This window comes from Pithys albifrons, chromosome 12 (genome assembly GCF_047495875.1).
Source record: "Pithys albifrons albifrons isolate INPA30051 chromosome 12, PitAlb_v1, whole genome shotgun sequence".
NCBI lineage: Eukaryota > Metazoa > Chordata > Aves > Passeriformes > Thamnophilidae > Pithys > Pithys albifrons.
In genome coordinates this window covers 6,715,068-6,742,500 of record NC_092469.1, presented here as the reverse complement: position 1 = coordinate 6,742,500, position 27,433 = coordinate 6,715,068, and the positions used below count along the sequence as shown (strand labels likewise).

At 40.0% G+C, this 27,433-nt stretch overlaps 1 protein-coding gene across 5 annotated transcripts in view; it reads left to right on the top strand.

The window, feature by feature from the left end:
- The window catches only part of ZNF536 (zinc finger protein 536), a 343,785-nt gene extending 329,884 nt beyond the window's left edge, over positions 1-13,901 (top strand). For 4 of the 5 annotated variants that reach the window (XM_071567724.1, XM_071567723.1, XM_071567722.1 and 1 more), the window contains one exon: positions 10,498-13,901. In XM_071567724.1, coding sequence (XP_071423825.1) covers positions 10,498-10,733 — 236 coding nt within the window. In that variant the 3' untranslated portion in view covers positions 10,734-13,901. The remainder of the gene's footprint in view (positions 1-10,497) is intronic. The other variant, XM_071567727.1, reaches the window with a different exon arrangement.
- Positions 13,902-27,433: the final 13,532 nt, after the last annotated feature.

Below are 27,433 nucleotides of genomic sequence, written 5' to 3'. Positions count from 1 at the left end.
GTGGTAGTTTGGTGCTGTGATGGCACATGATGTGGTGGCATTGCTGATAATTGTGAGTTGTCTGCAAACTACACTCACAGAACCCCATAAATGGGTATTAGTGACATTTTAGCGGAGTGATTAGTGGGGTTGTGAGCTACTCATGGATAATTTGAAATATTAGCTATTAGAGAGCTAGATATTTATTCAAAGTGCTATTTATTTAAAGTGTTTATTTAAAGTGTTTTGTTTTTCTTCAGTTTCTCTCTACTAACATGCTGCTTTAGTTAGAGAATCATGAGATACATGACCGGTGATAATGGGGCAAAATACCATCTAAATTACCTTAATTACATAACAAAGCAACAATTGAAATGAGAACATGCTTAGCCTATGTGACATCATACATGCAGAAAACAAATATTCTAGCTTAAAGTCCCCATTTCAGCAAACATTATAGCACAGGGATAATTCCATTCCTTCCCACTCAGGTGATGTATAGACCATGAGACTGATAGGGAGACCCCCTACCCTTACTGGGCTGTGTACAAAGGGGCAGGTCTTCATATGGTGTAGTCTGTGTGACTGTCCAGTTCAACACCAGCTAAGGATATGACACATTGAAATGTGGCCTGAAAAAATTTAGAAAGCTGAGTATGGGATTTTTAAAATTCCATTCCATGAAATAAGATAAATAAGCTCAAGACAGTTGCCCAGAGTGAAAGAGAAAATGCTACTGTATTTATGAATTGCTAGGCAGAATAAAGGATATTTGGTAGTGAAATATCATCACTAATCAGACCTTTCCTATTAGCACCTCTGAATTGCACATTCTCTTTACTAAAATCCCAGTGCCACCAGTATAGCATTTATTCTGGGAAATCATAAGTACATTAAATTCAAATAAAGCTTCATTCCAGAAATCCTAAATGCTCCCTGAAATAATAAATATTTACTGAGACAATTAAAAAATATGACAGAACATTAGAGAAAACTTATGAATGACCTAGTAGGAAAACTCAGATATTTTGCTCAAGGGGTTTAGAATGGGAATATAATGTTATTGGCATGATTAAAACAAGAAAAGGAGTGAATAGACATAACAATTAATTGAAATATGTAAGTAAAGGCAAAGGTGGGACTCTGAACATATAATTTTGATGATCAGAGGAACTCGAGTTAGTTAATATTAAAGAAAAGCCTGCCACTTACCTTCCAAATGTGTTTCCTGAGCTGCAGTCAACTTGGATCCTCAAAGCATAAGAGAAAGAGGAGGCTATGAGGACTATACTCACTCCTTGGGCTTAGGTATCTCTCGCCTCTCATGTGAAGGGGTCCAGGCTGCAGAAATGAAGGGATGTGCCAGGCTTTGGGAGAACAAGTACTGGCACCAGAGTGGGAGGCATGGCTGTCAATGAAAGCCTGGGCAAAAGTTCAAGCTGTTATGAGCTTAGGATTATGAAGGAGATTGTGATTGCTGAAACCACTGCCATTATAAATTTAGACAGAGTTGGACCACTCTTTACAACAGGTATCTAGTGCCCTTGATAAGAACTCTGTCCTCTGCTTATGTGCGTAAAACCAAAGTAAATAAATATGAAAAATTAAATCTAATTAAATGTCCTAAGGCGTGGGACAATGATAGTCTGGCATTTCAAGCTCAATCAATGACAACATTCCCACTAACCTCGTTTGGAGCCCGCTGAGGCTCCAGACTCGTAACTCACATTGTCATGTCCAGATCTGACCTGGTTTGCCATTGTGCATGGGAGGCTGTGCCATGGTGGGTGCACCCACCAACAGTGTCCAGAGACACACAGGTCCTTAGAAAGCACAATCTCCAGCCTTTATTTCAGAATTTTAACTTTACAAAGTTCCATAAAGTATTTGTTTAGGAGGACCTTTTCAGCTGTTCTGCTGATGCTTTTCCTTTCTTCCAAGAAAAGATCCATTTCCCTTCTAAATCAACAGTTCCTGTGTGAAAGATTAGTCTTCTGAAAAAGAAACAAATTCTGTGCTGTTTGTAGCTGAGTAATCCTGTTGTTTTATCAGCTCTGAAAGAAATGGGAAATGTTTGTTTTCCCAGGATTTGCAAGTCTCTTACACCACCAGTGACTTCACTAGCCATTTCCCTAATTCACTTTTACTTAGTGTACTGCAAAAGGCTGGCAAGTTCCTTGCTCTACCTCCAAATAATTATAACTTCCAAGCTCTATATGGCAAAGGTAACAAGTGTTGAGTTTGTGATGTTTTCCATAATTTTTTTACTGATTTGCTCAGTAAGTTAAAATTGTATTGTGAAGGAGAACAGTAGAATTTCTCTGTATCAGGAGTGCCCAGGTGCCTGGTAGCCTCTGTGTCAGACCAATCTGCATTTGGCTGTTTTACACAGCAGAGTTGGTTTGGTGTTTTTTTTTCTTTTTTGTTTTCTTTTAAAGGAAACTTCAGTGTGTGATAATTAGTGATGGTAACCTTTTGAGGTGGGAATTGAATAGTTACTTTAAGTGCAGTTTTTATTTTAAGGGGAATGTGTGAAATTAATATAATATTTTAATAATATGTGTTAAAGGCAAAGTGTAGCACCAACTTTCGCTTTCCCCTGTCATCATTGAACCCTTTACTGTACTCATCAGCAAGCTGCATTACCTATTTGGAAACACCAAACACTGGTATAATACAACTGAATTAAGATCAGACTCCACCTTTGATTACATCTCAGAAAAGCCAGGTAGGTATCTGAGGGTTTAATTTGATCTGATGAATTAAGTTTTTTTGTTAAAGTAAAAATACTTGATACAAATTAGTTACAGATTAGGTCTTTTTATTCTCTGGCTCTTCTTCAGCCGGTGATAGTTCAGTTAATTCCCACCGTGCTATTACAGGTGCCTGCAGACTGAATGTCCATCTCAGCAAAACACCTGGACCATGGTGCCACAGGGTGACTTTGGGGTGCATGCTGGCCTCAGTATCTTTTTTTTCAAACATCTTTAATGCATTATTTAGGATCAGGGTAGTGCCAACTTTTGCCACAACCTGGGTCTTCACCCCAAACATATCCTCCCCTAATTAAGATCTTTCCAGTAACTCAGAGCAAGAGAAAGGCTCTTCCCGATGGCAGTGCACGTTTGGACCTGAGCTGCCCTTGGAAGTGTCTGTTCAATATTTTGTAAGGGGGCATTTGAGTAACTAGGATAGTGCCACTTATCATGAGCAATTCATCTGATTAACTTTTAGGACTACTTGCACAATTGAGCCCAGTAATGAAGGAATTCAGTTGAATGGAGTGGCATCAAGGGACTCTCCTGGTTTTAGGTGTCCCCAGGGAAACCTGTATCCCAAAACATTAGCTTTGGGAGGTGACAATGTTTCCAGGCCTTCCTAAAATTCAGATACATCTGCTTTTTTTTTTTCTTCTATATACTTCCTCAGAAAATGATCAAAAAACCCTCAGACAAAGACTTTTGGTTTTATGGCTTTCCCTGGTCAGTAGGAAATACAGTTTATTTAATTTAATTTTGTTGTTTTTTTGTAATTCAATAAAGATGTAAACTTTGCAGAATATTGAACTTTTCCCAGAAGATCATCTTGGTTGGTCTTGGACCTGTGTGTAAATAAACATATACTTTTCAATTGTTTTATAAAAACTTCTATTACATATATGAACCTTATTGGGTGTACTTTAATCTGTCTGGTATTTTGGGAGTTTCATAAAATGCATATTTTGAGACCAATAAAGTGGAATGGCTCAATCAGAGCCATTATTGTCTATTGGACAAATATATTTATTCAGCATTTTCCCATCCATACTGTTATGCTCCAGATCCGAATGGCTGCTTTAGAGCCATTCTGCTCTCCAGGGTAATGCATACAGTACTTGGGATGTTTGCTGTGGATAGTAAATGTATTTATGAAAATTTATACGTTAAAAAAAAGAAATCACGCTAGCCAAGATTTAAATGAAAATATTTTTCCCTTTGCAAATGCGTGTTATTATGCTATAATATACTTCAAAATGGCAGTGTTCACCAAGATGCCTGAGAACTGGAGACTGTGGTGTGAGAAAGCCATGAGCTCAGCTCAGTACTCACTGCCAGAGAATGGGAGATACTCTCTCTTCCGACACAGAAAGCACACGGCCATCATTGCCTGCTGTTAGTTCTGAGGCAGCACACACTTCATCTGTTTAAAGATGATTGTGCCTCAAACACAAGCTTTTGTGGGAAAAAATAGATTTAAAGCAGCTCTTCCTGGGGAGGTCCAGGCTCACTGAAGGTTTGCAGGCTTTTCTCTGCAGCAGATGTGTGATTACATGGACCATTCCACCAGCAGCGTTGTGGGACTGAGCATCTCGGTGCAGCAGGCAGTGGCCATCCATCCTAAGGTACTGCAACTGGTCCTGCAAGAGTGCCTGGTCCTGTCTGGCTGTGGTCCTGGCCATTTCAGATTGCTACAGCAGCCCAGAAAGTCAGCTCTGGATCTCCAGGGTCCAACATCCCAACTAAAGAGATTCACTTCTGAGAAATTCAAGCCTTTGGGGCTTTTCAAATATCTCTTAGTGAGGGAATAATTTTGTTTTAAAGAGGTAATTGCTGTTATTTTTGATTTTCACCAAAAGAATATTCTTAAACTAGGCAAAGAAATCTGAAATGAGTTTGCCGTATTGCATCTCAGTAAGTGCTATAGCCATTGGCCATCTAAGGAAAAACATTCTGTCAGATAATCATGGCCATTTTTGCATTTTAAGGGAACAAATGTCATATCTAAGAAACACATTTTATTCAGAGCTTAATTATAATTTATAGTACATTGCACAGCATTTGTTTTCTGTTCATCATGTTATTGCTCTTCTGCCTTTCCCCTAAATTTATGCATTAAATCATGTGTCTGTGTGTCTGTATGTGTGTATCTGTGTATGTATGTACACATATGCAATATAATAAAAAGTGGTGTAGTGGGGACAACAGACGGCTTGTGTGTGATGTATTATTGGCATTTTTCTTTCAAATTACAGTTTTCTTGCTGCTTTGGGAGAAAGCCATGATTTTGCTGTGATTAGTACACTTTTAACAATCTGGATAAATTCCTGATCTTATTCATGTGACTAGTTCAATGCCCATTTTTACGTTTTAGTGCAAACCCCTACATATGTGCCTGTACTACCACAAAAATAAGATGTTTCTTTATGGAAATTTTATAGAATTTGGATGCCAATCAAATATTTTTAGAAGTGGAGAATTAATGCGGCTTGACCATGTAAATGATTTTTTTAATGAAAAAGACTTTAGTATTCATCACTCTTTCTCTCTCTCTCTCATTTGTGTATTCCTTTGTGCTAATCTTAAATAATGGATCCATATCAAAGTTAATAAATTAGTAACTATTAGCAGTGTTTGGATTACAGTAAGTAACCCAATGACACTTCATTGACATTGACTTTTTATTGTTCCAATAATACATTTTGAGTTTTAAAGATTAGACAAAGCAAAATAGGGTTTGGTGTGTACTTGAATCTTTAACAACTCTCAGGCAATGGCTTTGTTTAAATCCAAGGGCCCTACTTTAGAGAAGCTCTCATTTATATGGTCCTAAATCCCAGACTGGTATCCATGTCTTTCTCAAAACCTACAGTTTCTGACTGCTCAGCTGATGCACCATGTTGGGCTACATCAGTCATGCCATGTTATGAAACCTAACACAATGTGACTGATGCAGGCTGACATGAAGTGTCACAAAGCAGCATATCAGATCATAAACTTGAAAGAAAAGGAAACAAACTTTACTTCTTTTCCCCCTCAAAGCCTAAATTAATGAAGCAGCATGTATTTTTAAAAATGTGGACTAGTTTCAGACTTTGAGGGTTTTTTCTTAATATGGGCCCAACAGAAAAGTTCTCCATCCTGACTGCAAAGTAACTGCTGTCCACACTCCTTGTTCTCCCAAAGATTCAGTCAAAAGTAGAGAAGATGATGAGCATGGGTCACCACAGCACTGCTGCCCTTCCTGGGTCTGCTTCTGGGAGCTGTAGATCACTTTCAGAGGTGTGGCTCCAGCAGGTGCTGGAGTTAATCACCCTTTCTGGGGAAATCCATACTTTCTAAAAATGTCCTTTGAGTCCAGCCATCATTGTTGCCATTTTAGCTACTTTTATTATTTTCTGCTGTTCCCTTCACTTAACTGTCAGCTTCCAGCCAGAGGATTACAAAGTCTCTTCACATTCTCAGTCAGAAACTAGATAGAACATTACTTCACAACAGGATTATTTCAGCTGCAAACAATATATTGTCCTCTAGCCTCACTTTTTGATCAGAGATCGATGCAAGCCATAGTTTGTCCCCTGGTTGGCCTACCTTTTGTCTAATTTTCGTTACTACAAATACAATGCATTGCACATCATCTCCTGAACTATCAGGAAGATTCTTTTCTGTTTTTTGGTTTGTTTTTTTTTTTTTCCTGAAGGGCTTTCATATAATTTTATTGGGAGATATATAGCAGGTAAAATATATATGAACTATAGCTTGCTAAGAAAGAACCAACCAACCACTGCTAGATAAAACATTATAAATTTATTGCCAACTTATCTAGGAAGGGTTATTTTAAGAGCCTGCTGCCCACAACAAGTTTTTGAGCTAAAATTAATGAATGGGATACCTAAGAGAAATGAGAATTTTCCTTTACCTCATAGTTACAAGCAAATTGCAGATATTGTTATCTTTGCAAGCAAGAATAATCTCTACTTTTTGTACTACTTCTGTGGTAAACAATGTACTGCTTGCTTTCCTATGACCCTCACTGTGTATACATATTTATATATTATTCATATCGGATTAAAAATGAATGTGCTCTTTACCACAGTTGTACTGCATAGTGACAATACAAATTAACTTATTGTGTACTTACTTTTCACAAGGCAGTGATGTGAAATTTTGATGGCCTGAAAAGTAAGTCGTGGGGGAGGCAATGCAGAACTGAATCCTTGTAGGTGCACTTTATATTGTCTGATTTATTAAAGTGCGTTGAATTAATAAATGACATTCTCTGCATGGAATTGCAAGGGTTTGAGCTTGGTTCAGTGGTGGGCAAAAAGTTTGCTTTTAGTCTGGAGCATGTGAGGTGGTAGCTCCAGCCATGCTTTGTGCATTCCTTGTTTAGAAATTGTACTTTAGAGGAAAGACTTTGGAAAGCTATTTATTCAGACCTATTTATGAGAAAAGCATAAGGAGCTAGTTGGTGAGATCATAGAATCATAGAGCCATAGAATGGTTTGGGTTGGAAGGAACATTAAAAGTCATATAGTTCCAACCCTTCTGCTGTGGTTAGGGACACCTTTCACTAGATCAGGCTTCTCACAGACCCATTCAACTTGGCCTTGAACACTTCCAGGGATGAGGCAGCCACAGCTTCTCTGGACAACCTGTGCCAGGGTCTCACCACCCTCAAGGTGAAGAATTTTTTTCCTAATATCTAACCCAAACCTCAGTCAATTTGAAGTCATTCCCCCTTGTCCTGTCACTGCAGGTCCTTGTGAAAATCTTTCTTGCAGGTTCCTTTAGGTAGTAGAATGCTGAAATTAGGTCACCCTGAAGCCTTCTCTTCTCTAGGCTCAACAATCCCAATTCTCTCAGCCTTTCCTCATAGGGTAAGTGTTCCATTGCCCTAATTGTCTTGATGGCCTCCTCTGGACTTGCTCCAACAGGTCAATGTCCTTCCTGTGGAGCAGAGGGGCAGAGTCACCTCCCTCATCCTGCTCCCCACACTGCTTTTGATGCAGCTCAGACTACAGCTGGCTCTCACACTGCTGGCTAATGGTACCAATTCTAGCCAGAACTGTCCACTGTGTTTCTGTGCTAAGCAATGCTTGAGCGGTTCAGAGGGTATCTGATGGGCATGCTGTGCCTGCTCTCTCATCACAGGCAGAGCCCCCTCATTCCCTGCCTGCTGCTCTGTGTGGTTTTCAGGGATGTTGTATCACTGCTAGTACATCCAATCTCTGGCAATGCCAGCACATAAGAGGGACAAATAAACACGATATCTTTTTGGTTTTTTCCATATCATCTATAAACCAGAGTGAATAAGGCTGGAGGACAATTTGTGCCATTTGTGACAACTTAGCAGAGTGTCTTCTCTTCTTAGCAAGGGAACTGGTTGTCAGATGGTCAAATGAAACACCAGAAATACAGGAGGGGAGCTGGTGCTGCTGGTGTGTTCTCATATCTCAGTGGATGTGACAGTAGCAGACTTCTACCTTTTGGAGAAAGAGAAAAATCCCTTCAATTGTTCATGGAGCAAGTCTCCTTCACCTTTACCCAACATTTCTCCACTTTAGTCAAGGTATTTTTGCTCCTCCCCAGGCAGAGCATGCAATGGACCCCTTAACTCTGCAAGCCAGGTATGTTACTCAGGAGGGAGAAAAAGGAGAAGGAAAGAAAGAATCCAGAACCCAGCTGTGAATTCTGGTGACTTTATCCATCTCTGGCAAACAATGGGGGAGATACAATGGTTTTCTTACTTCTTTTTTTTCTGAGTTTTCAGATTTCTCTAGATTTGCTGCAACTATGAAAATTAGACTTTCTCTGGACCTTATTCATTTCCAAACATTTTTGAGAGTGCTTCCAGTTTTCAGAATTTTTCATGCGTATTTGTGCTTCTGTATTGATTTTAGAACTGACTATAGGAGGCACTAGGGACACCCTCAATCTCTTTTTGGACTATTTCCTCATATCTTCCAGCTGAAAATTTTCTATAAAAGCCCAATCCAATTTATCTAGCATTATCTATATAGGTTTCTTCCATTAGTATTGCTATGAAATTTTTCACTAAAATTTGACTTTGTAACGATTAACAGCTTACAGGCTTAATTTCTTTTTCCTTATGAAGCCATTGAGGAAAATGTATTTCTCTGTTCCAGGAGAGAATTAGGAGACTGACTAACACTCCATCCCAGGATACAGGCATGAACATGCATGTTGGAGGTTTTGTAGGGTGGTCACATAGAAATATTCAACTTATAAAAGCAAAAGGTTGCAGGGAGCTCTCCATCCTTGAGAAAGGAAACAAGGCTGTAGTCCTGGGGCAAGAGCTTAGTGCTTTCCTTTGGGTAGCAGGCACTATGTTGAGGGACTCAGCCTTCAAGTGGTGGTTTTGATGTTGCACTGAAAATGGTGAGTTATTTGAGCATCCCAGAGCACTAGTGCTGGCTTGGGTGAATTTACTATAGACACGCTCATGTTGGTATACCAGGCTCCCATCTCTGCTGTGAGGACTATGGTAGCATTCCCATTCCATTACAGGTAACACTGGACCAGTGCACAACAGATGTCTACTTGTTGTTTATCTGTTAAATTCCCATCTAAAATCGAGAGGGAAGCATCCCAGCCCCTCCCCCCATAGTGGGAAGCATAGTCCTCCTCCTCTGCTGCCCCAGCACCTGTTTTATGCCTGCTGGGTAGTGCCACGGCAGCAAGGGAAAATGTGCTCTTCAAAAGTGGAGATAGGGTATTGTTTTTCACTTATCCTAGCTTTATGTAGATGGTCTGGCACATTTATTTATTCATTTATTTGAGCAAATTAAAGCAAGCTAAGCACATTTGACCTCAGATGGTCCTGGTTTAAGTTAATTTTAGAGACAAAGCTCATAAAGTTCCAGTAAAACACATCAACAACTTCCCAGCATAGGTTGAAATGTGATTGTTGAAACATAACCTCCAAAACCAGATACAGCATGGAGATTCAAAGTCACAATAATCTGAAAAATACAGGAGGATATATTGATGGCCTTACTGAGAAGTGATATCTTTCATTCATGCCTTTGTTACACTGTCGATTGCTGTTTTACCCACAAGAAGTGCATCTATCAGATTTTGTGCATTAACATTCCTTTTCTAATCTGGCTTGGACATTTTATTTTAAAGCCAACGATAACCTTGGGCCCCAGTCCAGCAAACACTTACGTGGTTGCGTATCTTTACTCACAGGAGTAATCTCACTGGAGTAAATGTTTGAAGATTTGAGGCCTTGGCTATCTCAATCCATTATTTTTTTCCATTAAAAAGTAATCTGTGGAATTGAAATAAAACATACAATTCTTTACTCAGAAACCCACCCAAAGACAAAGTGTGTTTATTAGACTAAGGGTCTGCACATTGTCATCCTTGAATTGCACTTTAATAAAAAAGATAATTAACAAATGAAGACAGCTTCGTACATGCTGTATTTACAAGAGTTTAGTTTGGATCGTGGGCTGATGGATTTACAGCTGGGTCTGAGGAGGGAGATGGAATAGCTGCACTGCTCTGGAAAATCTGAAGCAGAGAATTTTTATAATGCAGTTTCTTTAATGAGGCATGCTGCAAAGAGCAAAGATTTCTTGTCCTTGCTGAGGCCACGCAGTGATGCCCCCCCCCAATGAGAGGGGTATCTGCTGGGGGGCTCTGGACTGGCGTGTCCAGTTTGTCCAGGCTCTGCAATGTTGGATACCCAGGCATAAAACAAAAACTAACCAGGATCTCATCTGTCCCACAGGTCACCGGCCTTTCCAGTGCAGATACTGCCCATACAGTGCCTCTCAGAAGGGAAACCTGAAGACCCATGTTCTCTGTGTCCATCGCATGCCTTTTGACAACAGCCAGTATCCTGACCGCAGGTTCAAGCGCTCCAGAGTTGACTCCGAAGCTTCTGGGAATTTGGAGGAACCTGCAGCTGTCAAGCCGGGGAGCTCGGCAGAGCTAACGGAGGAGGGCAGCAAGGCCCAGGAGTGACGCTGCTCGGCTCATCCCTCTCCGTTCTGCAGTAGCATTTTACACCGGGTTTGGATTCAGGTTCGGGTGAGGGCTGGCTGAAAAGCCCTCCAGGTGAAGGGATGGCAAGCAAGTTCCCTGAAGTGTAAAGGATGCTGAAAACACTCAAGTATATGTATATATGTCCATGTACACATGCACATATATATATATATATTTACATACACACAGAGAGATTCAGTCATACACACATTGAATATATATCTACACACACACACACATGAAATACACACATTCCATACCTGTGTGTGTATGTGTGTGTAAATATATATATTACACACACAAAATAAATTTCCAGCACTTGAAAATGGCTGCTAAACAGTTACCTGGCAACAAGTACTTCCAAACAATGTAGGTGGGATAATAAAGTTATTTAAAAAATGTTAGGAGGTTGTTAGTTATTTAAAGAGCAGGGCAATTTCAAACTTAAAAGTGGTCTTTGTCCAAAAATAATGCTCTTAACAGAAAAGCGATACCCTCTAAACGATTTGGTGTTGCCTTGAAGATTGAGGGGCTGTGTTTTCATTGTTGAAAACACCTTTATAATATGACACCAGCTGCTGTCATTTGCCTAGCATAGTAATGAGATGTCTTGGTAGACTGCCATGGTGCCAGTCTGACTGGAGCTGTCATTGCAGAGAAAATCAATTCAAGTGGTGTTGCAACTGCAGTGTAGGAGAAACCTTAGACGGCCCATAAGCTGGGGTCAGTACTGACCTATATTGAAAAGTATTGTGATATTACATTTTCTTTTTTTTTTAATATGCAGCCAAATGAATCAATTGTTAGAAAAAAATCTGCAGCGCAATGTGTGATTGCAGATTTGAAATGTAATTCCATTTTTTGTAATCATCTTGCAGTATTGAGGGAAATGCTTTTATTCTTTTTTTTCCTTGTTGAAGAAAAAGTAAGTTGCTATAAAAGTAGAAGTACAATATATAGAAATATTGTTTAGTGAAACTAGTCAGCCTTATCTATAGAAGGTGCTGGTGAGAAACAGAATTTTATTACATAGGAGATTGGTAATTTTTTTTCTTCTTCTATTCTTTACTTTTCCTATTGGTTTTTAAAATTTCCTTTAAATTCTTTTTTTTTTTTTTTACACTTGAATGAAGGATTCCCCAGTCATGGTTAATTTTCATGTATTAGTTTTTTTAAGTGTTACAGACATAGTGCAGAAGTTTCTTCTGGAGCAAGCCCTTCAAAAGTAGCTTGACCTAAAACATGAATCCAAACTTTCTGCTCTTTGTCTCTAATGAAGAAAAGTGTTTTAGATTATATTTCTTTGGTTTTGTAAAACAAATGTGTTCTATATTTTTGCAGATTTTAGCTTTTTTACTGATTGGATGCTCCAAATTTAGTAAGGTCTTGCCACATAGGAAGCTTTTGAGAGACTATAATGAACCACATACTTTAAAAAAAGTAAGAAAAATAACTAAAGGTTTATTCTGAAATTCTCTGAATGGCATAAAATTTTATCCTTCTAATGTACTTCCTTTGATAGAAGCAAAATTGGTGCTGTTTATTGTGATGGTAAAGAAGTATTAACTTCTTCTAAAACAAAATCATCCAGACTTAAAAAAAAAAGCTTAAAAAAAAAGTCAATATTTCTTTGCAGGCTGGGAGCACAGAGTAAAACCCCAGGGCCTTAAAACTTCAGCTCTGCCTAAAGCAGTTTACAAAAAATACTAAACTGCAATCAATGTAAATAAAATTCTTAGCGCTACCCTGAGACTGGAAAAAAAATCTCAGGCTAATAAGGAATACGGTTTGCATATGCTGTCGGAAAGGATGTCATCCAACTGAAGTTTCAGTTTAAATGAGGTCACTGTGTAACTTGGACCCATCTGGCACAGAGCAAGCTGCTTTTCTTGTTTTTCTAGTATAGTTCTCACTGCCTTACTTAAATCGAGTTGATAAACTTAATGCAACTGTTTCTATGATCCTAGATAAAGGATTGAAATGTTATTGAACCTTTCTGACTGTAGTAAGCTTTAGGATTTTAACTGCACTACTGTGTTTGGTGACTGTGTCAGTCGCTTGCTTTGTGTGTTTGCGCCGCCTTCGGTATCTTAGAAAAAAAAACAAAAAGAGAGAAAAAAACCCCAAAACCACCCCCCACATACCATTTCTTGCACTTTTTGAGCTCTTTCAGTATTCTTTTGTGTCTTCTGAGCATTTTCAGATACGACAGGCAATAATTCTGTTTGTGACACTGGAAACATCTCCTGCTCCTTGTGATGTGTGTGTTGATTCCATTTGGTCGGGTGCTACTGTCCCTATCCTCCCCTCTGACATAGCCCTTTTTTCCAGAACATTTGTAACTTGTAATACAAACAAGTGACAGCAGCAGTGATGCATTGTCAGTTTCTGAATATCATCATGCTTCTCATATCTAAACATGTCAAGTTTTTTCTCTGTAACTTCTGTAGTCTGTGATACTGGTCATAATACTGTCTACATTCCTACACAAAGAAAAATTTCTATCTTGGAGGAAATCTGAGATCAATAGAGTAGAGGATTTTGTTGCTATGCTTGTAACAATTAGAAAACTTTGTATTTAAAGTTTATTCTTGGTCATTATTTATTATTATAATACATCAGTTGACAGAACTTTATTCTGGTATAGAAGTATTAAAAGTTGTTTTTTCAGCAATGACTGTTTTCTTTCTGCTGTTAGAATAAAAATGTCTTTGAAGCAGTACAGTTTTATCCAGTGTTTTACGCAATAAAACCTCTACCTCTGAAAAAAAAATTTCCTACTTGCTTATGTTTATTAGGAACAGTTAAAACATTATTTTCTTCAGCTTTGTCAGATTTAAAAAGAAAAAAAAATGCCAGTAAATTCACAGTTGTTAGGCAGTTACTGGAGTGTATTATGCTGGGTGTGTGTGCTCAGTCCACTTATTAATCTGAACAAATCTATATACAGTATATACATATATATATTATATATATTGTGCTTAATTAAAAGACTGTGGAAATCTGTTTTAGCATGTAGTAATAATTGTTTTATATACTACTACTTATGTACTATAGAAAAAGTCTTGGGGTCTATCAAGCTTTGATTTGAAAGTGTTTGAAGTGTGTATCATACACTATGATGTATAAAGTCATGTTTTCACATTAAAAAAGATTGTTTGTATAGATCATATATTTGGCTTTAGAAAATTGTGAGGTTTATTGCTATGGTGCATGTTAAGAAAGCTGCCCACATTTCAAAGAATGTACAAGTGCAAGAGTGCTCCCATTCTCCTGGGTGGATCTTTATTCTTCCTATTTAAGGTTTTATCTGAACATTTGAAAGCAAATAAATTAAAGGATTTTCCACTTCTTAGAGAAGTAAGGATGATTAACATCAAAAAAGAGATGCACCAAATCTGAGAAACTACAGTAAGTGTGGGGAGGAGAGAGGAACATGGCCTTGCTCCAAAAAAAGCTGAGAAGACAAACACGTTTAGAAAAGGAAATTTTAACATTAAATGGAGCCAGTTGTACCAACAATAATAAAGTTATATTTTAGCTTGAATTCTCCAGTAGAAAAAAAAAAGTACTAAAACTGTCAGAAGGGTTAAAAATTAAAGCATATCATCATAGAAATTCAGTTATTTGGTGACTGAAAGTTGCAGCAAGGAGTTGCTGTTACCAGGGAACTGGCAGAGTGTGCGTGTGTGGCCATGGGAATCCTGGAGCTGGTGCCAAATTCCCTGGTGTATGGGCAAATGCCACAGGTCACGTCATCCACAGAGAATAAAATCGGCAAGGCATCAAAGTTTAACCAAAATCCAAGAAGTTAATGAGTTTTTGGGGTTTCTGTCATGTCACACCCTCTCTTGGGGGAATCACTCTTCCTAGGCACGAAATGGAAGCATGTGAAAACATGGCTTGAGGATGGATGGGCTCCAGGCTCAGAGCTGAACTCTGCCTCACAACAGGATCTCTGTCCTTCCAGGTAATCACTGTGCCCTGGATCTGGGGAAACACAGCTGTCCGAGGGGATGGGGTGAGGGGGTGTCCCCCAAAGATTTTTCTGCCTTCTGGTTTCAATAGACAATAAAGGAAAATGTGAAAACCTGATTAAGGAGCAATGACCATCTCACTGCACCTCCATGGAAATGCTTGCAAACACAGCCTCCTTTATGGTCCTGAATTTCCGCTGGGAACTGTACAATAAAAGGTACATATATCCTCTAGGAAACTCTGCAAATAACCCCCAGCTGGCCATGTACCACAAAGTGTGGTGTTGCATCACCTGCCAAGGCAATTCATGGGGAAGAAAGTCTGAAAGAGGAAGGTGGTTGTCTCAGAAGTCTGTGGAGGTTTTTGTTTCCCACAGCTGACGGGCAGCCTTCCTCACACAGATGGTGGGTGTCTTGACAAGAGTCTTCCCACCTAACATCATAAGGCTGCTCTCAGCTCTAAGATAATGTTTCTTGTTGAAACTTTTATAAGGACTATAAGCCCTCTGTCTATTGTAATTTGGGAATTAAATATTTCCCCTATCTGTTTAACATCTGCATTGTAACAGTACATTATAAAACCCTCACCTTGTGTATTGTAAGCGTGTTCCCAATGAAATTATTATCTGTTGTGGGTTTCATTTCTGGATATCGCTGCTTGGCATGATCCACCACAGTGGAAGTATGTTTCCGTCGGGAAGCCTGAGGGGAGGGAGGAGGGAGAGAAAAGCTGTGGTGTAATGTCATATTAAAAATGCCACCCAGCTGACTGTTATAGGGGCTGTGAGACGTTCCACAGCTCCTCACCTGTTGGTGGTGTTCAGGGTATCATCTGGGGGCTTTTTGTTGTGGTACTTTTTTTTAACCAAAGGTTCTCAGTGAACAGGGAAATCACAGGAAAAGAGGAAGAAGAAAATTTAAATGATCCCAGAGTGAACTGTTTTGCTGTTAATACAGAAATACAGAGCAAGACACATTTAATGGGCTCTATTTTTTATTATACTATGCTGAATAATTAAGTTTGAGGCTAAGTGTCACATAGATTTATCTTTTAATTAAAAAAGCATGGTTCACGCGTATTTGAGTGGTAGTCCAAATAAATGCAATATAGAAATTTATGTTTGTTTATCTAGGTGTTAATTACCTAGAGATTGTTCTGGATTACTTCTTTTTATAAAGTGTCATAGGCTCATGTCACAAGTAATAAAGCTTAACAGTGGAACCTTATCAATTTGCTAACTATAACGCTAGTGTGACCTGGAGGAAAGGGAAAAAAAAAACAACTTTGGAAAATGTTCTCTGCGTGCACCACATTCAACACATAAAAACCACGCAGTGAACAAAGCAATCATTTTTAAAACGTTCTCATAAGTAAAAGTACAAATATATCTTCAGTGTTTTACAGCCTTTCATACATGTAATTATTTATATAACACACTGTTATTTATGCCTGTGCACTACATGTTGTGCAAAGACAGACATGGTAAGCAACAAAACACAGTTTACCTGGTGGGCAAGCTATTCATTCGATGTACGAAGTAACGCTTACAAAGACTGAACACCATATTTAAAGCAAGATGTAGCAGATGTAATTTTCTTAATATTTTAAAGGTTTTACAGCATTGCTAGCAACCAAGAGGACTGGAAAAGCAATCTGAAGGCTAAAGATAAAAGATCATGCATTTCAGTGGTACAAACAGAGGGAAAAATTGTGTACAGACACAAATTGTTCATCAAATTCTCTGTCAGTCTGGTTTTTTCTTTGTTTATGACCAGAATACATATTACTGCTCCACCAAGCCATGTGGAAGGGTGCTGAGTGCAGGCAGAGAAGCCAAAGTTCACACACACACACAATCTGAGGGGCTCTCCAATACTGCTATAAATCAAATGCCATCCACTGCATCACCCCAGGGGAGGATCTGCCCCCAGGATTTGGAAGACTAAGAAATCTTTTACATTTTCTTCTCATAGGTGCAAACACCCCTCTCTTTTTGGTTGATTAGCTATGTTTTTCCTAGAATTTTGTTGATTTAAAACAATATCAGGTTTCTGTGGCTCTGCGTTGTGCAACAGTTGTACCTGATCATACCACTTACTGCTATTGCAAAGAAATCCATGAAATCACCATGTTCCCTGCCATTAATTCTTATTTGATATAAAGATTCTCAAAATATGAAGAAGGCTGGAAACATAAATTTCTTCTGCTTATTACACATCAATTATTTGTACAGGCATAGATAATGCAAATTTTGTCTCGCGTGCAGCCAGTAGTAGTAGGTAAGTTACATCTCAATAAAGGATGAAGGTAAATTGATCTTTAGAAAAGCTGCTCAATGTGGGATTCTGTGTGAAAATTGAAATGTTTTAAAATTTAAAGGACTGAAATGGACACCTATGTTTATATATATATGCAATAACTCTGCATACACATACACAAACATATACAATTTTTGGTTTTCCTTTTAATAGGATTTGACCCCTTAAACTCCATAATTAGTGTTTTGATGTTTTTGATTTTCAGCACCATAGAGAAGCCAGTAGTGGACATCCATAATTTCTGAATATCAATAAGTTACTGAGGAGTCTAAATATGGACAAAGGGGCTGAAAATCTGAGCTATGGGATGTGATGAACCATTGCAGCTCCTGAAATTCCAGCTGTGTAAAGTTGAAATAATTAGATGGTGAACTAGGGCTATTATTACTGAAGGTAGAGGTAAAATCCACCTTTTCTTCTAGAGAGAGAATTTGTGGAGAAAACATGTTCTTCAGTTGTGTTGAGATATTGCAACACAGAATATGTGATTTCTTCTTAGGCTATACCACTGTCTTCCTTATTATTTTTGAGATTTTATTCTTGAGGAATTGATTTCTAAATTGTTTTCTGTTTGAAAGAAGTTGATGCATGAATGAGTGAAACACATGGAGTAATAAAGAAAAATGGAGCTATTAATCCCAACAGAGAAAAATATCTCTTTTGTTAAAAGTCTCACAGAATATCTGTGCCTGTGGTACATCTGTCTTCACTAGGGAATTACTGCTCCTGATTTGTGCTTATCCTTGCTGTGCTGCTGGTAGAAACCAACACCCAGTGCAATGGGAGCAGCATTTGGTGAGTGGCTGCTCCTGGGAATGACAAGTCACATTTTTCTAGGAAGTGTCTGTGAAAAATATGGGTATCTTCAAAGCTACTGATGTTCAATCAGTATTTGCATTGTTTTTCCAAAGCAAGCTGTATTTTTCCTGTGGCTCAATGTGCTCCTATCTGTAGGGTAGGCCAGTTGCCATCTGGATGTCTGCTCTCAAGCCATACTGGTTGTATGGGCATCACCAGACCCAGCTTGCCTACACATGAAGGAAAATGTTCATTTTCAATTAGTTTTGAAAAACTGGAAGTCTTGTTAATTTTTTCCAAATCCATTGATCCACCCCATGCATCCAATGAGCTAAAGCCTCCAAATGCCATTGATTTATTGGAGAAACACCTTGTCTGTAGTATTATAAATGTTGATTCTTTAACACCTACTTCTTCCTGGGCATTAATGGCAAAACACTTCTGATGTTCAGAAGGAGAAGAGCCACTACCTGAACATCCTGTTGGTGCTCAGTGGCAATTGTTTTAGTGGAAACACTGTCACTTTCCCACAGCATCATGGCCATGTTTAGTGCACTGCAGGGAGTTCAGTAATCTCCTGAGCAAGAGTCGGTTGAGCAGCATTATGCATTTGCAATTGAATCATAAATGCTTAAACTAACACAAAAACATTGCCTGATCCTATCAATATTTCTGTTTGATAGAAGTGGGAGAAGTTGGAGAGGCTGCTTTGTGCTTTGGGTTTCTGCTGAAAGGGAGGACACCCAAAGGTGTGCCTTGCCCTGGTGAAACTGAAACTTCTGCTGCTGTGGTAGAGGCTGACAGATTCTGATTTACTGTCCATGCTGGCCAGTCCCACCAAGCACTGTCACACAGCCCTTGGCACTCAAGATGTGACAACGATTGCCCAAACACAGTCAGTACAAGGAAGCATGATTCTTCTCACTTAACACAAATAGGAGAACAGTGTCTCCACGCCAAGCCCTCATTTCTTCCATTTCAGACCATTGCTAATCTCCAGCTAACATCAAAAGCTCTAAGGCTGGAGGGCAGTGATTCTCACTCCGGTGAGAATGGAAAAGTGAGCTAATGTGGGACAGTATTTGACTCAGAGATGAAAATCAGACCTCATTAGGTCTTTATTTATAGTTCACACTGAAAATACTGTTTTACTTCAATGCTTCAGAAACTTTTATTTCAAAGAAGTACTGCACTAAATGAGGGATAACAGGGTAAATACTACACACAGGCATATGCTTTAGTCCCATACAGTGACAATGTCCTCAACCCCCCAGCTCCCTCAGACCAGGCAGGCATCAACCAGCTCTTGCCAGCAGCCAAGGCGCACACACAATTTCTATTTTATCAGAAAAAGAGTTATGCACAATGTAGCACATATTGTTCTAACTACAGATTTTTTCTGTTTGGTCAAATAATTTCTTCCAAACCACAAGGGTGGAAATATGAGATGAAGAGCTGATGAACCACTCAAAGTGTGAAAGACTCAGCACCACTTTCAGACAATGCTTCTGGTCAAAAAGAGAGGCATGTTTTCCTGAGGAGATGGCAAATGGCCAGGCATGGAAAGAGGGACTCCTTAAGGGGCTTCTACAGGTGAGGGGAACATTGAGCTGTCCGAAGTGGGATTGCTCATGTGTCCCTACTTGTCCCCTGCCTTGGGCAGAAGGGCTGCTGAACGACAGCACAATGACCCAGGCAAAGTGCTGAGCTACCCCTTCCTGCCTTGTGCCCCAGAGAGAGTTTGAACCTCCAACTGCAAATCCAGCCCCACGCTTGCAGGGCGGGTCCATAATGAGTTGTGTCCAGGAGGAGAGGAAGAGAGAAAGGAGAAGAAAAAGGAAGAGGAGAAAAGGAGGCATCAAGATCATCTTTCCCTTCCTTCTTGCAGTGATGTAATCCCTAATTTTCACAAATGGGGAAAAACAGTCTCAGCACCTGTCTAAGTATTTGAATTTACCACCATGTTTCCTCTGTGCATTAAAAAATAGGCAAAATATCTAACAAATCCAACCCACAGTAAATTCAAATACTGAATTGTAATGTTTCCTTGGTTGCTATTTCTTAGTAGCAACCAACGTGTTAATCACTAGTATATAATTAGATGTCATTTTGGAGCAATTCAAAATCAAACAAAATCTCAACATGCTCTGAACATGTTGTGAAAGTTTACATTACAATTAATTTATGATTACCCAAATGTGCATCTAGTGATCTTAAGTCTTCCTTCATACATTACGAAGAAGAAAGACAACTTCTGTTTCTACACACCTTAATGCCAGAAGGCCCCCAGAGAAAAGGCTCTCCTTTAAATAAATGTATTGTTTAAATTCTGTTTAAATAGCTGAGCATGAGATAAAGAAATGAGATTAATTTGATAAACTGGGCCCTGTATATACTTCGGCCTGTCTCTCTTTGGTTTTTTGTTGGGTTTTTTTGTTTATTTGTTTGTTTCTCTAAACATTTTTTTTCTTTGCTGTCTCTTCAGCAGCGGGAAAATTAAGAAACACTGTATTATTTCATTTCACATCAGCTCACTGGAGCCAGGAGTTAATTTCAGGACATTTTCCTGAAGGTGAAAAGAAGTGCACGGCTTTTTGTCCCAACTGTGAGCCAGTGCCACGAACTGCTTAGTGTGATCAGCCCTGTCAAAAATCAAAGGAACAAGGATGGCTAGCCAGTTACAGGAAAATATTGGATGCATTAGTGGATAAAGCCAATATGCTGAATTATGGTTGTGAAATAAATGTACAAGCTATTGTATTAGGACACAGCTACAGCAATCGGAGTAACTAAAGTTTTTAAAGCACTCACACACCCATCCTTTGTTGAAAACAATGATCATGTACATAAAAAGGTTAACAAATGGCTACACTTTACTCCTCTGCATCAAAAAGAGAGAAAACCTTGCTGCTTCTGCTATAATAAGCTACCAGCTCGTATCTAGTCTTGCTCTTTACGTATGTATCCTATAGATCCAAACACAGAACAGGGAGGAGGACTATTTTGAGTGTGAAGTGAGAAAGTGGTTTTATGCTTTAATTGCCCATAATGAGGACGGCAAATGCTGAAAGATGCAAGGAAAAGTCTTGTCCAATAATACAGTTCTTTATTACCTTCGGATCCCATCTTCCTAACTATTTCGAGGATGTTGTTAGCAGAGGAAGGCATATTTTTATTTAACATCTTTATTAATGAGCTAAAGAAAGAAAGAAGTAAACAGACTAATTACATTTGCAAACGACAGTACATTAGTAGCTATTGCAAACATCACGGAGGACAGAAATAACAGAGGGAAATATGGGCAAAAATAAAAAAAATTAACATGAAGAAACACAAATTCAGGTCTGAAGGCAAGAATACTCCACGTTTATACAATGCAGAAGTAGTAAAGGTGAGGGGGGCTGGGGCAGTCAGGGACACACAGCTGAGATCCGTGTGGTGCAGTGGGGAACCCTTAGGCAGGGGCTGGGAACTGTGTGGGGGTTTTGGAGGGCATCAGTGGGCACCTCAGTGCTGCACACTAGGAGAGATCATGGGAAATTACATTTTTCTTGTTTTTTTTTTTTTTTAAGAAATACATGAACCCCGTGCTTTAAGTTCAGAAGGGTTCAAAGAGCAGCAGCTAATCTATTGGTTCCCAGGACAGTGGGGTGGGGGCAGCTCTCCCATGCTCCCAGGTGTGGGCGATGACACAGTCCCAGGTGATAAAAGCGTGGTGCTGAGCAGATCCTGGCTGCTGGGAGAGCTGAGGGCAGACTGCAGGACAGCTCTGCTGGTATGAAGGGGACAAAGTGGCTGCTCCCACATGTGGGTCCTCATTGCGGAGTGGTCACTGATGCAGTAAATAGCTTATTGGCAACACTGGTAAGTACCTAAGCACTGAAAATTAAGAGGGAAGAGAGCTATGTGGAGATGGTCTGAAAGAGTCCAAGAGCAATGAGATAAAACTGAGTAAAGGCAAACTTCTCAAATGCAGCTCTGCCAAACTCTTTAATAAGCTCCCAGGAGAGCTGGTAGATGTGCAGTCACTCCAGTGACTTAAAATTAGACTGGATACAAGAGGGAGTAGTGTGCCTGTGCCTCAAGTAAGAGGGGCAGAACCTCCACAGTCCTGGGAGGCTCTGAGCTCCCTCCTGGAGGCAGCTGCTGCTGCTGCCTGGCATGGAATGTGCTGTGGGGCTGGGGTGCTCCTTGCTCACCTGCCTGCTTGGTTTATGGTGAGCATGGGTTCCCTGGCATAGCTGTACATTTGCTGGTTATTGCTACTTAATTTCACAAAAGTTGCAAACTGTAATTAGTTAAGAGTCAGCTAATGAGTTGTAATGCGGGAAGCAACCGCAGCTGCTTATATACTGATGAACCACACTGTTGTGTGTCATCTTTACCCTGTTAATGATTTAAAAAGAAAAAATAAACCAAGCTTCACCGCCAATCCCCTGGAGCACAGCTAACCTGGTACAGCTCCTTTCCCAGAAATGCTTCCAAGAGACTTTGAAATCTCAGCCTTCCTAGTTTAAGTTGCAGTACATGGATGCTGTTTGAAGTTTTAGCAGCTGTGAGAGGGGGCAGGCTCGCTGTCCTGAAGTACTCCCTTCCACCTCAGACTAGGGACAGCATGTGCCTTGCTAAAGTGTGCTGCTTTGACAGGTCGTGATGGAGCCGCGCATGTCAGCCCTCCAGTTGCTCGGCTGCGAAGGCAACAAGGACCGTGCACCTCGATGGCACTGCGTGAGTGATGACAATAACAGTTCATGCTAACGCCAATCACAGTGGTGACTTTTGCTATAGTGTTACTTGTGCAGTTGCAATTGAATTGAAACTGCCACATCAGTTTGCATTAGGCCACTTAGCGGCTGATGTGGTTTCTCACTAGCACACCAAAAGCGAGGGAGTGTGGCTCTGGAGGAGCCTCTGAGAAGTCAGGTTTCCAGCTGGGACTCGGGGTACAATTGCATTCAGGTATGGAAGTTGTAAGCTGGCTGGTTGGAAATCAATTTCCTTTGAAATTTCAAGTTCAAAAAGGTTATTCTCTCACACACACACGCAAAAATGAGTGGTAAGGTGGTAGCCTGTGAATCTTCAGCTGCAGAGCTGTGTATCTGTAGCAGGAGCAGAGTATCTGTGGGTATCCCTGACATACCCAGGGCTTTGCACCTGTGTCACCAAGGGCAGCAGAGGTAGATGGGAACAGGCACATAACACTCTTCCTACCTGGAGCTTGTTGGGGCAGGGAGTTGCCATGAGACAGGCATTTGTCCTCAGTCCTGTGTACCACCTTTGCAGGAGGGGTTGTCCCCTGCATCTCAGGGTGCCTGGTTTGGGGCCAGAGCCCACTTTGTGTCTGGCCATGTCCATGGTCAGGCCTCAGCTCCCTGCCTGTGTGTGCTCTCCCCTTAAGGTGGGAGGATCAATATCTCATTACCTATGGCCCTGCTTCTCCAGAGCCTCACATTTTGTGGGGTTTAATGTAATATCCCCACTCTTTTAAATTGCAATATCTGAAACACTGATGTGAGCATCATAAATCCATTTTTTTAAGGAGGTGAATTAGGTAAGCAGCTTTATTTTTTCCAGTTGTAGAATTGTTCTAATGCTTCTTTTGACCAGCCTTGGCTTAAAAAAGACTTCATCTTTAAAAATCCAATTTTACAAACAGTTAGTCTTTAGTGTGGACTGTTGCTTTTTAGGAATTTTGGGGAAAAAATTAATGGCTGATATATTTAATTTTTAGACAGAGCTACTGCATGTTTAAAGTGTCTTTTTTATAATTTTATTCTCAACAATATAGGTTGAACACTGCATAGGTATTGCTCTTGAAGGCTTCTAAGATTAAAATCATACTATTTCTGAAGGGGCTGTTAAAGTGTTGTGGAGCTGTCTGCTACTGCACAGCTCTGAACTAATTCAATGGCTGTGTGCTTTAAATATCAGTACAACAGCTTGTTTTCCAACTAGACAGAAAGCTTCAAATCTAATGTTAGTATTCTTACTGACCTCAAAAGATGGGCTGAGCATGCTTAGCTTTCATTTTGCTTCTTCCTTTAAATATGGCTAAAGAGCAAAGGCTCTGAATCTGTGTAGTGTAACTTGAAACTAATGGGTAATTAATGTACAGTCAGATCTGCAGTGGCTCCAGGGTACAGGCACCTAGATTTTGCCTTTCTTCCCAGGACCTACTTTCTTTGAATCCTTTTATATCTGTATCTCTCACTTACATGGGTTAGTGGGTGTTTAAGCTGTGAATAATGGTTGAATTCATTCCTGTATGGACAATACCATATTCCTTTAAAGTAGATCATTATTCCATATGGAATAAATAGTGTTATCCAGTTGATAGGCTTTCAAGCTAATGAACCAAAGTCTACCATCTAAGAAGCCAGATAACAAGACATGTTTCTTCTGATATATTAATTAATAGAAGCCAAGATCCCTCTCTGAGAAGGAAACACACTTCTGCAATTCCTGTCTGGTTTCAGGAGTTTTCTTCACTCCTTAACACTTGTTAATGTGCATGGGGGAAAGAGTCTCCCAATAATGGAATGCTTGGGTGGGGGTGGGGTGCACATGTGAAAGGCAGCCCCTCAGAGATGTGGTGGGGAGCACCCTGTGAGCAGGGGCAGGAAGGACACCAATGCTCCCAAACTCCCCTGGCTCTGCCTTAGGAGGAGGGAGTATGCTTACCAGGGGTATGCTTTGCATGCATTCTTGAGAAAAAACTGCTACCAGAATATGTCACAACACAATTGCACAGGGGGAAAGAATTTGCAGCATCTGTTCTGTATGTTTTCCCAGTCTGAGTTTTCTGACCTGTGGCAGGCTGCTGCTCCCTTGAAGATCACCTCATTTCCAGGGGGTCTTCTAACCTGAGGCACACTCCAGCAGAAACACCTGAAATACTCTTTGGTGTTGGCATTGCCCTGTAGCTTTCTGCTTTGTGTTGTGAGTTATTCCCTTTGGAGTCCAAGTACTGAGAGTTATTACATCTTTAAAGGCCTGCAGAGTTTGAGGAAAAGTAATTGGTTTGTTGCTCCAAACCTCTTGGTGGAATTATTGAGAAAAAAGCTTTTCAACTTAATTTTCTATCTATATTTGGAGCCATTGGCATGAATTCAGACTGCACCATATACCCACAAGCTCTGCAAATGTGTGCAACTGAGTATTATCAGAGCATATCTAGTTGGGATAGCCAGTAGGACTCTGCAAGGTGCAAGGTTTTTCTGCTCTGCAGAATGGCTGTTTTACACACTACATGGCAAGTCTGTTTTTCATCTTTACTAGTAAGTTGTTCAATTACAGTTTTATGTTAATGCAAAAGATAATTAATGCTGGAAGTTAACTATGCATGGTGCTTTCCAAGAACAAAAGGAACTAAATCCCAAACTATATCTTACTCTTCTGTTCTGGCTTGGTGTATTTCCTTGTTTATTAAGCCACAAAAGCCTTCTTGTTTTCATGCTACGAAACTTCTGTGTTTATCAGCTGTAGTTTTGGGAGGCAACGTGACATCTGAGGTTTTCATCTACCTCTAAGGTCAAATGTGCTATTCCAGTAGATGAAAATCTGAGGTCCTGGAAGGGCAGGCTGAGGGTTGTTTCTGATGGTTTTGCACAGGCTATCTGCCGCAATCCAATGCCACCATCCCCTAAAGTCTTCTGGCTCATGCACCAAACAAAGCAGGTGCTCTGCAGTGACTAGACAGATGGCATGAGTGTCACTGTGGTGTGGCTTTTCTGATGAGTCATTGCAGAAGACTTCTTGGGGACAGCCTTGCATGCCAGCAGAATATGTAATAACTAATAAGAGAATGGTCTGTATTATGTGGTAGTTTCCCAAAGTTTCATCACTCTAGTATGGAACTGCAAAGTGTGATGGTGAAACCAACAGGTTTAACAGTCTCAGTCTAATTTGCTCTATCCTCTCACCAAGCCAGATGAACTTTGACCTCTTCCCTTGCCTTGGCAGTACAAGCACCTGATTTTATTGTGTGGGGCTTTTAATGGGCCTCTTGTGAATTCCTCAGCAGGCAGGAAAAAACCCATGATGGGTGCCTCAGCCCTGCATTGTTCCTAAGCACCATCTGGGAACAGTGGGGGACAGCTGGACCACAAAATGCTCCTCAAAGCTGCTGCTTAGTCAAATCAGAGGAAGCCTAAAATCTGCTTTAGAAACCCCTTGCAGTTCTGAAATATCACCTCTTGTTTAAGTGTTTTCCCAACCATTTAAGCCCTTTCCTTCTTATGTTTCTCTTCTCACCAACATGAATTTCACAGAATGGTTTTATCTGATCTATGGCACGGATTCATTTTTCAAAGTTTTTGTGCTAAATGACTTGGCAGCTCTGGTCTTTGAAGTGCTTGGAATTCCTTTCCTTGCTTGGATGGGTGAAACTGTATGGACCTACCAAACCCATCACTTTTCCTGGAATATAACTCTGAATAAAAAACAGTTCATGGATTTCTCCAATGAATTATATCTGCTCAGATCTCTGCTTACGGTGTTAGGTAGGGCAGATTCAGCAAATCCGAGTTAAATATGCCCCTTGTTCTGACAGAACCTCTGTGGACCTTTGCCAAGCTATCATCAAAGGGAAGCTTACTCCTTTGGGGTCTAACCCAGCCTCTTTTTCCAGTGAGTCTTATTGATTGAGGGTGGATCAGGACTGAGCCCTACAGCTGCATCTTTGCATTTACTGCTATTGACAAATATTTTGAGTAAATCAAAGACAGTGTAGATACTTTGGTAAAACCAGGTTGACCTATTTTCAGACACATTCCTGGGTTTCATTAGAGCTGGGCAGGGGATTCCTCAAGAAATGGTGATTTCAAGTTATCCTTCAATGTTCTTCAGCTGTTGAATCTCATATAATAACCTGTTTAAAAAGTGACAAGTATGTAAGGGGCTGGATCTCTTACTACATAAGAAATCACTGATCCATTAATCCAGATATTGAAACTGGAAGTAACATGAGACTTTCTGCTTCTGACTTCCATTAAATATGGCCAAATTGTATTAGATCACCATCTATAATTAGGCCAATTTTTCCTAATCTTTGTTGAAATGGGTTCAATCTGGTTTACAAATGAACAGTTCTAATTTTTTCCCCCCTCCATAGGCTGCAAGCTTTCCACTGACCAACAATGCGTGAGTCAATTCAGTAGTAAGCTAATGTATTGCACATGCTTCATATTTAGGTAGTTTTAGCCTTAAATGATTATCTCCAGGCTTTCTGTTCTTCCCTATGCATAGCATGTGTGTGGTGTAAGTATAATGTAGCCATTAGAACTTTCCGATGCCCTTGTGAACCTCTGCAGTAAGGTCTTTAGGACCTGAGGATTGCTTAATGCATTCATGTTTCAGCTAATTATTAGTACTCAACAGCAGCTCCCCAGTAACTATGGCTTTTGTTACACCAAGGCAGCTGAGCAATCCCCTGACAAGCACATTATCGGATTACAAAACTCCGCCTAACACCAGCACTTTTCCTACAGCAGATATTCTTCCTCATACCTGAATATGCTCACACAGAACACTTGTCAGGTCACTCTAAATGCTGAATCCTTTCAGCAGTGGCACAGATCTCTTCTG